General features: G+C 34.5%; 1 protein-coding gene across 30 annotated transcripts in view; it reads left to right on the forward strand.

Moving 5' to 3' along the window:
* The window catches only part of SLMAP (sarcolemma associated protein), a 122,022-nt gene that overhangs the window by 87,567 nt on the left and 18,453 nt on the right, over positions 1 to 16,002 (forward strand). For all 30 annotated transcript variants that reach the window (XM_015236239.3, XM_015236231.3, XM_015236316.3 and 27 more), the window contains 3 exons: positions 3,074 to 3,133; positions 7,936 to 8,016; positions 8,298 to 8,357. In XM_015236239.3, coding sequence (XP_015091725.1) covers positions 3,074 to 3,133; positions 7,936 to 8,016; positions 8,298 to 8,357 — 201 coding nt within the window. The remainder of the gene's footprint in view (positions 1 to 3,073; positions 3,134 to 7,935; positions 8,017 to 8,297; positions 8,358 to 16,002) is intronic.

Consider the following 16,002-nt stretch of genomic DNA (forward strand, 5'->3'; position numbering starts at 1 on the left):
AACTTCTTTATCCAGTTATACATTGTTGAACCCTTAGGTTATTTCCTTATCTTGGCTGTTGTAAACAGTGCTACAGTGAACATGGGGGTGCATATATCTATTCAGGTTAATGTTTTTGTTTTCTAAGATAAATACCCAGAAGTGGAATTTGCTGAATCATATAGTTATTCTATTTTTAATTTTTTGAGGAACCTCCATACTGTTTTCCATAGTGGCTGCATCAATTTACATTCCCACCAGCCATGCAAAAGGGTTCCCTTTTCTCCACATCCTTGCCAACACTAATTTCTTGTCTTTTTGATAATAGCCACTCTAGCAGGTGTGAAGTGATATCTCATTGTGGTTTTGGTTTGCATTTCCTTAATGATTAGTGATGTTGTGCATCTTCTCATGTGCCTATGGCCCATCTGTATGTTTTCTTTGGAAAAATATCTATTCAGATCTTCTGCCCATTTTTTTTATCGGATTATTTTGTTTTGTCTTGTTTTTGCTATTGAGTTGTACACAATTATTTAGGTCATAATCAGAAGAAAGAAAAGACAATGATAGGCTGAGAAGGAAGGAATGTGCAAGCACATAAATGAAATAGAAATGAGAGGTATCTTAGAAGTCAAAGGAAACGAGTTTTAAAGGAGAAAGAGTAAATTTTTGATTAAATATGGTGAATGGACCCATTCATGGTAAAAGATTATAAAAGACATTAAAACTACAAGGACAAAGAGAATAAGAGTGGAGGCTATGCAGGTAGTAGATGTTAAAAAAACAAAATTGAAGCTGTAAAACAGACAGTTGAGTAGTAAGAGATTTTGGAGGATGGGAAGTAAATTCTTAATAAGTATGAGATCTTCTTTTGGGACGATGAAAATGTTTTAGAACTAGATGGAGCTGGTGGTTGCATAATATTGTGAATGTACTAAATGCCACTGAATTGTTCACTCTAAAATTAATGCAATATGTGACTCTAACCTCAATTAAAAAAAATCTTATACTGAGGTGTATGAAATTTAAGAACACCAGGGATAAAGAAAAGATTCTGAAAATTTCCAGAGAGAAACAAAGGATCACATACTGTATTAATTATAATAAATTATAATATAGCGGTAAATAAGCACTGAAATCTTAATGGTTTAATTCAACAAACATTTGTTTTTCATTTATGCTGCATGTCCATGGCCGGGGAGAACACTCTACTCTATATTGTTACTGAGGAATCTAGGCTAATCTGAACATGTGGTTTCCAGAGTGAGGGAGGAAAGAAGTGTAGAAAAATCCTACTCTCTCTGAAAGGCTTTGGCCCTGGCTAGAACCAGTCATACAGACCTTCGTCACTGCTAGGAACTTGGAATGTGCAATCTTCTCTGGTGCCCAGAAAGGAAGGGCAAACAAGGCAGTGCTGACACAAGACATCTCCACCGTGCACACTGACAACAGGAGTTAGGCTGACGTTAGGCTCACCTTCCGGTTTGAAGCTAGAAGACAGTGGAACAATGTTTTTAAAATTCTGAAGGAACGTTATTTCCTGTAGAATTTATATCTGTCAAACCATCAGCCAAATGTGAGGGTGGAACATTAATATTTTCAGAGGAACAAAGTCACAAAGCATTGACCTTCTATCCACCCATTATCAGGAAATTATTAGAGAATATGTTACACCAAAACGAGGGCATAAAATAGGAAGAAGAAGATTTGGAATCTGAGGGCAGGGGTTTTTGCACAGGATACGGCTCAGACTGCAGCAGGAAGTTTAAAGGACTCGGGGAAGGGAGAGCAGGGATATACAGTGTGATAGATTACTCATGTTTGATGGTATTGAGGGTTTTATGGTTCTCTAAGAAGTTGAGCTGTGTTTGAGACAGATATATTTTAAAAATTAGCAAAACTAAAGAGGACATTATGGGTTCCAAAAATGTTACATGTTGCACAAGAAGAGATGCAATTATAACACATTATATGACGCAGATATAAGTTATAGGCATAATATAAATACTGATTACTGATGGACAAAGTCTAATTTTTATGAGGATGATAGTAAGATATGAGAGCTTAATCTTTTATAAGAGATTGTCAGTAAATAATGCCTAAAATGGAAAAATTAAGAAATAGCAACATATTATTCAGAAATGTAAATACCAGAAGAAATGACTAAAAGTTAAAAGTTGTTTCTAGGAAGTGATTTTCAGGAATGGAGTGGAGTAGGACAGGGGATGGGAAGGACAGCTTACATTATATACCTTGTGAGATTAATGCCTTTTAAAATTATCTAAATCTCTTTGACTTTTTTTTTTCCTCCCAAGGAAGCAGTGGCAAATAATGCCACGTACTGCAGGGAGCCTATATGAAATGACCAAGTTGCAGTGGGTTGAAGGGTGAAAGAATAGAGAAGTTATTTCACATACTGCAAAAGTATAAATTGAAGGAGGTTAGCTCATTTACAGGATCAAATAAGGGGATATATAGAATAGATATATTATCTTCCTTAGTGAAATATAGAATATGAAAATCTAACTTTTAATAAATTATAAAGAAGCTACAATTATTCATTTACAGAGAATCCACCATAAACGAAAGCAAATTTTTTTCAATTTCTCTCAATGATTAGCTCTTCTAAAATGATTCATTTTACTGAAACTTGTCATAGAGGCATGTCTGCTAAACTGTATCAGTAGGGAAAAGTAAACTATTGTATACTATAACTTGTATTATTTCTTTATCTAAATAAAATATCTTCTCAGAATTCCTTTCTTTCAACTTAATATCCTTAATTTAAAAAGGGTTGCTTTGTTTGTTCTGAGCCCTGATTTTCAGAAAGTTGTAGGCTTTTAAAATAAGGTGAAAATTACTGAAAACTGAGGACAAATTGTTCCTTTACCCTCAGATTTCTGCATTAACCTGATTGCTCTATTATAGTTCAAGTTCTCTTAGTTCCCCTTCCAGGTTCAAGTTTTTGTTCAAGCCTAGTCATGGGAGTAATGTTATCATCTTTAAATTTGGTCATGGAATGTGTTACACTGCTCCGCTCAGGGAAACGCTGCTCTGTTTGGGCTTGGATAGTAACGTTTATTTTCTTTGGCAGAGAAGCTGATCGTCGAGGGGCATCTAACCAAAGTGGTTGAAGAAACAAAGCTTTCAAAAGGTTCGTTTTCTGTGGGTTTTCTGTGGGATTTTTTTGTGGGTTTTGACAACTCTTCTTGATAATGAGGGTTACTGTACATTTCTAAGGTCATAGTACTTTAACCATCAGTTTATTTCTTAAGGATGACAAAATGGCAATGCAGTAACAGTATCGGATAATAATATAAAATAGTTAGAGTTCTGTTTTAAGAAGGAAACATTCATTGGAAAGTTTCTTTTTAGATGGATATATATGGGTGGTATGTTTTTAATGCTTGGAATAGGTTTCTTTCAGTATTAAAGATTTGTTGCAATCTCTCTGTCTTACTTCCAGTATTATTTTCAGCTTTTATCTCAAAATTTTAATCAAACACAACATAAATCTTTTTTGAAACAGGTGAAAAATGCTTGCAGTTATTTTGTGATATTTATCATACCTTTAATATTCCTTATGATAGTTAATACTTTCTTAATTTTTGACATCTCAGTTTGATTTAAACAAGTATTATGTAGGACCTTCTTATATTTTGTAATGGATCGTCCTATAATTGCCTGAAGTAGTTTATTCTGTTAATTCTTTTCTGTTACAATTGTCAGACTTAGAAAAGAAAAGTGAGTTTTAAAGCATCATATTGTCAAGTCACTTTTATGTATAGGGAAATTGGGCAAATAAATTTAGTGAGATATGCTCATTATCAGTCTAAGACTTTCATCAGAGGAACATACCAGTAAAAAGTTTAAAACTAATTCACAATCATTTTGGTCAAATAAAATAATGAGTGATAAAAGTTTATGACACTCAATTTCATTACATTGTTTTATGAAAGTAACTGGATCCATTTGGCTTTTAAAAGTATTTGAGAGGATAGTGTTATTTCAGATATCTGGTGGCTTCCATTCTGAATTATGTGCACGGCAGATGCCATATTTGGGGAAAGAATGCATAAACTATGCATCACTAATATTGTTCTGGCAAACTGGCATTGAGTTTCAGAACAGTGGACTATTTTTAGTAGGTATGGCAATTTACTTCATCTTATTAAAGTGAGATGAGAACAGGTTTTAAAATAGCTTTGTACTTCACCACCTAAATACCTATTCAGATTAGTTGGTTGAATAGCCAACACTTTGAAGTGGGGAAAAAAATCAGTGCTTCTTTTAATTACAGAAAAGTATCTGCTATCATGTGCTTCTGTTTAATGCATTCTGAATTAAAATATATTCCCTTGAGATTATGTGATGTCATTGTTGAAAAAGAAAATCTGGTTTCCTTTTGAAATCTGGCCATAAAACATGTATTGAAAGCTTTAAAGAACATGCTCTTTTACCTAGCAATTCCACTTTTGAATTTTTATCTTAAGGAACAAATTGGACAAATGTGCAAGGGTGTTTGTTTCAGTGTTTCTTTAAAAGCAAAAAGAGGAAAACATAAGTGTCTAATAATAAGGGCATTTATTAAATAAATTATAGCAAGTCAGTCCATGCAGGTGAATAGAATACATCTTTTAAGAATGACAATACATATAAAAGTTTTATATACCAGAGACTCTTCTGTGAGCAGTAAACATTTTACTAGCAGCTCTCACAGTTAGCATGCAGAGGTACGCTCATCCTTGTAACTGACTAGATGGCTGAAATGAGTTACATTTTAAATGCTTTATATCTGGCTATAAAGTGTTTTCTTTTGGGTTTGGTTGGATTGTCTTTTTTTTTTTTTAATGCTTTCATTGGTAAAGTTTTTAATGGACTTTTCTTTTCTGCATTGAAAATATGAGTTGCTAGAAATTGCCAGTTACCAGCTGTTACAAGACTTGGTAGTATTTCCTTCAGATAATCGTAGGTTGCATGTACTTTCTAAGCCCTAACTCAGTTTGCAGTCAATATATGTTTACAGTAGCTTTAGGAAATGGTAGAAGTAGAAAGAATACAGAGTAGGTCCAACAGCAACTTTCAGCTCCAGGTTCTACCATAACTAGCTTTGTGCCCTCAAGCAACTTACTTTAGCTCTTTAAAACCTCAGTTTTCTCCTTGCAAAATGGGATTGACAATAACTTACAGGGTTTTGTGGGAATTTTACGAAATACTGCTTTTAATGCAAGAAGCACCATTCTGTTGTCCAACAGATGTTAGTTCCCCCTTTATTTTTCTTGATCCTTAACCTTGTTTTCTTTACAATTAATGGTTCCAGTGATGTAGGAAATGGTCTCTGGCCAGTATGTTTGTTTTGCCCATCTATTGTTATGTCTGCTTGAAGATACAATGAAAACAGTCATGTTATTGTAAAGTTCCCAGTTTGGGAACACTTTAGGTATTGATGTCGGTAGCTGTTCTTCCATCTCTGTGTACTATTGGTATGTATTTTAATAATTAAATATTGCAGAGAAAATCAACTAGCAATGACTTTTTTAATACTGGAAAGTTGAGTGCTGCTTCATAGCTAAAGAGTAGATGTTTTGAAAAGTTGAGACTCTGCCACTCATTTGTTGTGTCCTGTATTTCATTCTTGAATAGATTCAGCTTGCCTCTATGTAATAACTGTGTGTGTGTGTGTGTGTGTGTGTGTGTGTGTGTAATATATATATATATATAAAAACACAACAATGATGGACCATGACTTGACTTACTAAAAACTTGCCTTCTTATTCTGAGTAGAATTGTGTCTTCAGTTGTCTCCTTTTTGGAGAACCTGCTGTATACTGTGGACTCTTCTATGCAATGAACATATAGCAGTTAACAAAACAGACAAAGATCTCTCCCTTATGGAGCTTATGTTCTAGTTAGATCTTAATGGAAGATTTGATTCCACCTCTAAGGCAATTTTACCTTCCTGGTTACTACTCTAAATATTAAATAAAAGTTCCTTCTAAGCCAGAATAATACTTTTGAAAATACATTCCTCTTGGTTTACCTTAATATCTTCATCATAAAATTGCCAAGAATATTAAAATTAGAAAAGAATCATTTTTGTCTTTTCCTTTTTTTTCCCCAGAGAGGTTTCTTTTCTATCTATATATAGATAAGATGTATTAGCCTGCCTTTTTTGAGACTGTAACTTTGTGATCAAAACTAGTACATTCAGAAATGTCTGATTATAGTACACTATGAATGCACCAGAGGTCACAGATTAGATTCCCATGGGCCTCCATGGTTAGTGACTTCACTTCTAATCTAAGCTCCCTATCACTCAGCAGTTGGCCTTTGACTAGAAATGGCAGTGAGAAAAGAAGCAAAAAGCTTCTTGTAATTCATCACCCATTTCACAAGTTAGCCACAAATTCTAGGGTATTCTTATATGAAACATCCATAATAAGTTATATTTTAACATTATATTAACTATTTTGATAGTAATGGTTTTAGATATGTTTCCGATTACTTTCAAAATGGAAAATATATCTTGAACATTTTCCATTCCATAATGAACAATGCTGCAATAAACATCTTTATGTATATATACTGTATGTTCTTTATTATTTCCTTAGGAAAAGTACTAGAAGTGGATATGCACATTTAAATTTTTGATGCAGATTACTACCAACAGTATAGTCAAGTACATAACATTATAAGAAGTAATCATACTTCAGTAAAAATTAATTAAAAAATAATCATTTGCTTAGTGAATTTAAAATCTCACTAAGGAAATAAGGTAAATGTACACACAGAGAATGATAAAAAATAGAACATGATTAATTGGAAAAAAAAGACATGTCCCACAGAAGATAAAATAAAAAGGAACGGCATGCTGGAGAAATGAAGACTTCCTTAGAGGTAATAGAGCTTAAGCTGTACCTTACAGAATGACTAGGCCAAGTAGAGAGAGTGGTCCTTGAATTCAAGGAAATATCAACTCAAGCAAAGAACTGCAGGCTATGATGAACTGGCTTGCCTCAGCTCTGTAAAGAGGCCGGCCTTACCAAAACAGAGCTCATGTGAGAGTTATTTAATTCAGGGACCAGATTATGGCTTAATTCTGAAATATAAAGCTTGGCTAAGGCCTTGTGACGGCCAAGGCTTTGTGGAGAATGGGGAGATGCTCTAGAATAATGGTCAGAGAAATGACCATCTCTGTAAGTGCTGTCCTAATGCATGTTGTAGTATACACAGATGGGCCATTACAGATGAGGATCTAGGGCCTAACTAATAACCTGTCATCTTTAATAAATTGTGAGAATTATAATTCGGACTTTTTGTGAACAGTTCATTGAAAACTAGGCTTAGGATGTCTTCCTTGCCTCAGGCAGCACACCACTTGTAAACAACTTCAAAACTTTTTATTTTGAGTTTTTCTTAGTGTGGTTTGTACAGTCATATTTTATTTTGATTAAAAAGCTGCTAGTTTTCTTCTTTTAAATGTTTCTTTTATAATAAATAATTGTGATTTTTTTAAGAAGAGTTTTTATTATGAGTATAAATATTACTGAGGCAACCTAACTAGTGTTTTTATATAATAGAGCCATTTGCTTTCATCATCTTCATACAGTGTCCACATTTTCCTGGGAATTTTGCTATATTTGTTGCAGTTCTCTGAATACTTTAGCAAAGCTTGCTTCATTTTTGTTTCCAGTTGGCCAGTGGACAGCCTTGAACAAAAGCCCCAGCCCTCTGCACAGCAGTCATGATCCACATTATAATATAATATGAGCTACGTGTACTAACCAGCATTCCATTTGGGACTAGAGTGGTGAAGAAGTAAGAGATTCAGTGACCTCAGTTAATTTTAAAAGCATTTTGTACATTAGTAGATTTAGAGCAAGCATAGCCTGAAGCAGTTTTATTGATAAAAGATATTATAATGAGATTCTACTTTTATTTTGTTTTTCTTGATAGAAAACCAGGCAAGAGCAAAGGAATCTGATTTATCAGATACTCTGAGTCCAAGCAAGGAGAAAAGTAGTGACGACACTACAGGTGAGTTTTAACTTAATGTTTATGAATCTGCAGATGTTATTGTTCCCTACCAAGCAGTTTAAGTATGTAGGTTAGTGTGGGTGGAGAAGTCAAAGTTTGTGTTTTGGGGAGAAAGCAGTACTTCCATGTATCAAGTCACTCCCTTGAATACTTGGATAAATTTTAAAATTACTTTCAGTGATCCGAATATAATAGCTATATAAATTTCAGTTATTTATTTTGATAATGATATCTTGTCAATAGAGCTTACTGTTTATAATTATCTTTTTCTCCCCCTGTAGACGCCCAAATGGATGAGCAAGACCTAAATGAACCCCTTGCTAAAGTGTCCCTATTAAAAGGTACTTTAATATGTTTTTATGACATTTTAAACGAGGGCATCAGATTCACCCTTTGCCACAAAATCAGTTTCATATATCAGTGAAGTTTTAAGTTTACTTAAAAGATTAAGATAGGTTCTCTAAAGCAGTGAGAACTAAAATTTAAAATGTTGATGTTGATACCAGTGCTTTAAATAAAAACATTTAAACTGTAAAATAATTTGTAACAATCAAAATTGTATGAAGGGCAAAGCAGGAAGTGGTAGAATATGAAATGCAGTTGTGGTTTTTCTGTTTACCTTGATGTCTTGGTAGAAACTCATTACCATGTTTAATGTGAATTAGAGATATTTTATAATATTTAATAATTTAAATTAAAAAATTTTAATTGGTATTTAATATTTTTATTAACCCTCTTGAAAGAACCACCTGTTTGCTCTGTAATAATATCACAGCAGTTACAAACTTCCCCATTTTCTGGTCCTCCTCATCATCCAGTAAATACCCTCAGGTTTTTAGGACTCTTCTAGAAATGTTGGGTGGGGCTAAAATGAGCAGTGCATATAATACATTCTTTGATTTGTCTCATTTCTAAATGAGAAGTACATTTATTTCTTGATATTTACTTGTTTAGAATGAAATGGGTACGAATTACAACAGCATTTATAAAAGTGTTTTTAAGATAGAGTGCCTTGGGGTGGCTTATTGATAAATCTACAATTGTCAGCATTTAGTCTCTTTTATAATTGCCTTATTATACACAAGAAATTTTGACATGTGAGTTCAGCCCAGTGGGTTAAATAAGCATGTTAGTAGCAGTGGACCAACACTAGGCAGCTCTCTGAAATAAGCAGCAAAAGCAGCCTGTGGAAGTTTCTCTGTGTAGAAATGCCTTTACTTCTGCCTGGGCTATTAAGAGATCTTCTAGTCCAGACCCTAAGTTTTGGATTATATAAGGAAGCGTTAGTTTCACTCTGCATAACCCTGCTCTGGCCTCGTTGTATAATGGTTGAGATTGGGGGTGGTTAACAAAGAGATTACCTAGATTCTCTTACACTTCCTTAGTCGTGGCATCATGGCCTTCTCTCCTCTTCCCCATGGATACTGAAGCTCACATGGCTCTCTGAAGCCACCTTTGATTGAATTCCCATACCAAGGAAAGCCCTGAGGATTACTGGCCCAGGCAACCAATTGCCAACGTGTTGTTTAAGAATGATCATGGTTTCCAGTACCCTGACTGATCTACAGTATTCTCAGGTGGCTTTTGGTGTTGATGAGACATGCTTTTTCCCTAGTGTCATAATAATAAATCTAAGTTAATGTTTATACAGTATAGAAATCTCATCTTGGAGCATTTCTGATTCTTCTCAGAAATGTAATGCTATTAATATATAAAATGTTACTGATACTGAAAAAATTTCAGGACCTTGGGTGTTTGTGGGAGCATAGACAAACAAGAGAGGAGGTAAATGAGTAATGAACACCTGTCATACAAAAGTAGCTATTTTTATGGTCTTTTTTACTATAAAAATCTCCCAGAAATCTTTTCAGCAGCCCAATTCAGATCGTATTAAGTAGCATTTATGATTGTGTTGATTATATTCAACAGTTATTAACACTTTTGTGGTTATATATGTCAGTCTGCTTTGGATTTTATTCTTATCCTTTTTGCCTACGACAATGCCAGATGTTCAGTAAAACTCAGATTTGTTGAATGAATTAATGGTAGACTTCTTACATCAAAGTTTATAAAACCATGAGAACATTAGGAAAGTGACACACTGTAGCCAAGAAGCTAAGAGCCAAAGAGCTCTGGGTTCAGTCTCAGCCATTTATTTGTAATATATCCTTGGGCAAACTGTTAACCCCTCTGTGCTTCAGTTTTTTTCGTTTGTAGGATTGGGGAAGATCGACTTCATAAGATTATTGTGAGAATTAAATGAAACAATGCAAGTAGATCACTTACCATGGTGTTGGGAACATAACATGTTAAGCCCCAGGATGAAGATATTGTTACTAGTAATTATGGTGGTGACTGATAAAAGCAGATCTATAGGTTAAAGAGTAACTTCTCATTAGTCATTAAGATTTGAAATTAAAAAAAAAAGATTTGAAATTAAAAGAAAGTATTTCCTATTTTGTCTTAGGGAAAAGCAGTTGTTGGTGCTGGATCTTTTCCAGTTAATAATATATTTTTTATTTGTTTACTTTGCCAGAAGTCAGGGGAAAAAATTTTTTTTAATCTTGAATACCACTGGGAGGCTAAATTGTATCTATAAAAGTGCTCATGAGATAGGCTGGGGAATCAGAGTCAAAATAGAGGTTATAAAAGGGGAAGTCGTGGGAGAGAAAGAGATGGAAAACACAAGGTCCATGTGAAAGGAGAGTGGGTACACGAATGCTGCTAGTAACTGTTTAGGGTGCCATTGGTGAAAATGGGTTAGTTTCCCTAACCTTGCTTTCAGTTAAGGGGACAAAAACAGAACCCCAAAACTTTTCTTACATTTCTATATGATTACGAAATTTGTTAATGAGGTAGTACCTATATCAACACCTCTTGAAAGATTTTACAGGTTGATTTTAAGAATAAACTGATAAGTCAGTGAAAAATTAGATATAAAGAAAAATCACCCATTAGAAGCAGGCAGATTTTAGAAGAATGTCCAATAAACAGTCATCCTAGTCATAAATAGTTGTTTAATCCATTGTTTTTCTTTGTAAGAGTTGTATAAATTCTTAAAAATAGTGTTTCACTGGCACTTATTAGACACATTTCGGTTGTGCTTGAGTATATGTGGTTATGTTTTGTTATCTGTATGATTAGGTTCAGTAGGCTGACAGAACTTTTCTCTTATAACAGAGAGTGTTACCCTTGAGAGCTGTAGAAAGTTGCCCTTTTACGTAACTCATTGCAGTCCTATGCCTGACTTCCTGAACTGTTGTCTTCAAATTTTGGCTTTTAAAAATAGCCAATCTTTATTTAGAATTTAGAATAATGTGCTAATCTTCATGTTAGTCATCTAGGATTAAGAAAATAATCTCAAGTAGATTAAACATTCACCATGAGATGTGAATGAGATGGTGATAGCAGTAGTAATTTTTCCTGAAATATTGATTATTTTCAAACAATTTATACCACTTTTGAAAGAGAAATAAAGCTGTGGCTTCATCCATAGGTTTTTATATGCTCAAAATCATTTCCCAAGAAGAGATAAAAAGAAAACTGATATTTAGTCCAAGTAGTATTTAGTGCAGGTATGCTCTGTTTAGGGAACTATGTCAGAGACTCCAATGGTTTCAAAGTCTGATAAGACTGTCCTTGAGGTTTGAGACGTTTCTAGTCAAATTGATAATGAGGTATAGGTGATAAGCTGCTTCCTGGTGGTTGTTGCTATTAGGAATCAAAGAAAGGAGGAGGAATGTCCAGATTTTACATTTGTTTCTTTTTGTTTATCATAGAAGATGGGGAAGAAAGCAATTCATGGAAGAATTATTACTTGAGATGACCCTGAAAGTGTGTCATACCACATATGACGTATTCAGTGACAAAAAAACTGAACCTGAGTCTGGTCAAGATTCTAGATCCAACTGCCAACTTGCAGGACATAGAAGGAACTAGGGACATAGTCTAAATGACATGGTGGGAATACAGTGTGATGTTTTTAGTTTAGCGCATGTTGAACAGGAAGAAAGATCACAGGTTCTGCTTTACCGGAAACCCATTATCTCAGCATAATTATTAAAAGTGCTTCCTTTCACATCCAAAGGTTTCCCAGTTTTGTATAGTCACCCATGGGACCAGAAATGCAGCTGTAAGTGCAAGACAGAAACTGGGGCTAGAAAGTCATTTTCGTTTATTTCTGAGACATTTATTGACCCAGGAGATACAGAGATGAGACACATGAGGAGGCTGCAGTCTGATGGAGGAAGGAGATATGTTGATAGTGTAATAAGTGTTTCAATAGGTGTGGTGGAAACTTTGGAGAGTACAGCTGATTTCCTGGCTAGGGGCAAGGATGGGGTGGAGCAGTGGTCAGGATGGGCTTCTCAAATGAGTAGGTTAAAGATAAGCGAGAATATACCAAGAGGGAAAGGGGAGTCGTGCATTGTTTAAAATAGTACTGACATTTACAAATAGGAATAATGTTCAAAGTAGAAGTAAGATCTATTGGTAGAGAAGTGTGGTGCATATAGGCTACATGGGGCATATGTGGAGAGAGGTCAGGCTTGGTCAGAAAGAAGGCAGTAACCATGTTTGGGAATTCTCAGCATAGGGGTGGACTGTGATAGCAGGGAGTATTTATAGAGAAAGAGAAGAACAATGGGAAGGATAAAGGAGCCAACAAAAGATCCAATTGTCAAGAAGGAACCCAGCTGGTCAGACGGAATGGCAAAGGGGTGAGAATCAATAGTAAGAGGCTGCTGCCAAAGTTAAATTCATAGGCTGCCACCTCGCACTGCCTCAGGTGGCCGCACACACCTACGACAGGAAGGTGGTCTTCCTCCGTTGTAAAGGTTGTTCTCATCAGCCAAGCCGGCAACTAAATTATCAGATTTTCCTAAGGGAGGAGTGATGATAGTAAAAGAGGATGGTGCCCACCTGGCCTGCTGTCTCAGCCAGATCACTTCTGTCAGTTGATGAGGTAACAGATGTTGTGGCTACATTACAAATATGCACATACAAAATAGAACTGGGGAAGAAATGTTTTGATTTGGCCCTTTACCAAGTGCTTCAAATTACCTCACCCACGTTTAGAGTCAAGGTCAGAATTTAAGTTAAATCGCCACTCCTCTGAAGAAACAGTGACACCAGATTTAATTTAGAATATGATGTATTCTGTGTTCCAGGACTGGTTCTTTAATGGGTTCTTGTGTGCTGTAGATCTCTTTACAGGATTTAACCTTAGTCTGAGAAGAGCTGGTCCCTGGCCCAGATTATACACCAAGCACTTCTAAAGATAACACCATTTGTGTTAAGGGGAAAACAGATTCTGTTTCTGGTAATCTTTTCACCTCATCATAGTTCCTAAAAAAACATTTGTTTCCATTTGACTTGCACATCTAAATAAAATGAATTTTTATTTAGCTTAGGAAGACTTCAATTTATATTCATCTAAATACTTTCTACCAGTATTCATCATGAGACTTTCCCCAAGACTGTGAAGTAGATTGACACCAAAGTCCATTTCCATGACAAAAGTGAGACACCATGAAAGTAGACCCAAGCCAGAATAAACTAAAAATGCATTTTCCTACACAACCATATGAACCATACGAAGTACAGCTCTCAATCAGCCTTAGGACAAAAAGATTTGCTCATTCATCTTTGTTTAAAAAAAAAAAGGCAGTTGGTTTTCTGAAAAGAGGATCTATATACTACTTTATTAGTTTGAGCATGGCAATTTGTGTTTATTATTAATTTGTAAAGATTTTTGGTCAGTATCTCTACTTCTTTGATCAAACACTGTGTTGAGTTTGTACGTTTACATTATTTGATACATGGTACCTTACTCTAATTAAAATGCTGATCCTTTTCATTATGTAGTACAAAGAACTAATTTGCAAATACTGGATCCCTGTGTTAGCACAGCTGATTATTGCCTAGATCATATTCTGTCTCCTGAAACATAATTGCTTAACATAAAATCTGCTCCATTATTTTTAGTTTGAAAAGTATTAATTTTGTTTCACAGCTATCACTGATCAAGGGAATTGTTCTGCCACAGACAGGAATTGTCTGCTTTGATAGACCTTCGAGATGGATTACTTATGATTCTTCATTTATGAAAGGATCCCCTTCCTCAAATTAAAATAGTCCTTTAGTTGTATTAATTCATTTACTATTATTATATTTATTTTGAAAACTATACATTTTAGATGCAGATCTTTAATTGTCTTGTATGGTAATCAGATAACATGCTTGCTGTATGTCTAGCATTGTATTAGATAGAATATAGAATGTATGTTCCATATAGTATGGAATGGAAGTGTGAAATGTATATGCAATTAACATCTGTTACTAGAAAGAAAACAATGATAGGAATCCTCTTATTTCGGAAGAAGAAATAAGAGTTGGTTGTTAGGAAAGCATGCCACTTAATGCTGTAACTGAGAAAGCACCATGATTTATGGGAAAGATAGTTGAGCTAGAGTGAGAATTCTAATTCTTTCTCCACCATATTCCAGATGTGTAAGCCATTTCAGATCACTAGACCTTTATTTCCTCATCTGTCAAATGAAAGAAGTAGGTTACTTGATCTTAAAGCTCTCTTCTGGATTCTTATGTATCTATATGGATTCATGCTCTTTTTAAAAATGAAACTAATGCTATTGAGCAATTAGGGAACTAGAAAGAGCTTCTTGGTTTGCTTGAGTTTTACTGTCAAGCTTTAGAAATTTGGCAAAAGAGACTACTCTGTGCTGGGAGTTAGAGGCACGGAGTTGGGGTTAGGTACAGAGGCTTAAGCCTGGGGAGGAAAACAGTCATGAGCCAGAGCTACTGAGGAGACTAGTAGGAGTTGAATATATTAGTGAGTAATGGAGAATAAGTAATGACTGGGTTATGGAGAACTTTTAAAGTCAGATAAAGATGTCTGGACTTGATACAGTAGGGAGTCAGTGTAGGTTCTTGATTTCAGTAAGAGAATTGCCCTAATATCATAATACAAGAGAGACTGAGAAGGGCAAAATAGGTTAAGGACACAAATTTAGGGAGAAATGATTGTTCTTAGGAAGAAATGATTGTTCTAAGATTGTAGCATTAGGATTGGTAATTTCAAGAGAACTTTCTTGTTTATAAAAAATTTCAAACATGTTTTGAAAAGTTGAAAAATGCCAAAAACAGCCATATATGTCCATCACCTATATTCAACAATTGTTAGTATTTTGCCATACTTTGTTTATATATATATGTAGAAAGTATTCTTTTGACTTTTAATTTTGATATAATTTCAGACTTACAGAAAAGTTGCAAGAATAGAACAAAGAATTCTATATATTCTTCATCTAGATTCTCCAAATAGTAATGTTTCACCCCATTTTCTGTTAACATTTTACCAATTTTGATTTATCCATCTCCCTCTACCTCCTCATCCTTTTCTCTCTCTGAACCATTGAGAGTAAATTGCAAACATGATAGCCTTATTCCTAAATATTTTACAGCATGTTTTGTTTCTCTTATATAAGCATTGTGTAATTCTTAAAATTAGGAGATTAACATGGATAATTACTATTATTAAATACACAGACTTTACTTATGTTTTGTCAGTTGTCTCAACAGTATCCTTTATGACAAAAGAAAATCCTGAGTCATTCATTATATTCATCTGTCACATCTCTTTATTTAATCTCCTTTAATCTGGAATAGTTTCTCAGTCTGTCTGTGTTTCATGACATTGATATTTCGAAGAACAGTTATTTTGTAAAATGCCTCTCAGTTTGGATGTATGTAATGTTTCCTCATGATTAGATTTAAGCTATGAATTTTGGCAAGAATATAACAAATAATATTGGGCATCATATCAGGAGGCACCTGATGTTGCATTGTTATCACTGGTGATGTTAACTTTACATAAATATCTTGTTACTCTTCAGACTTTTATCTGCTTAGCTTAGCATCTACTTATGATTCTTGCCTGAATCAATTATTACTATAACAGTTGTCAGA

This window comes from Vicugna pacos, chromosome 17 (genome assembly GCF_048564905.1).
Source record: "Vicugna pacos chromosome 17, VicPac4, whole genome shotgun sequence".
In the NCBI taxonomy this organism is placed as follows: Eukaryota; Metazoa; Chordata; class Mammalia; order Artiodactyla; family Camelidae; genus Vicugna; species Vicugna pacos.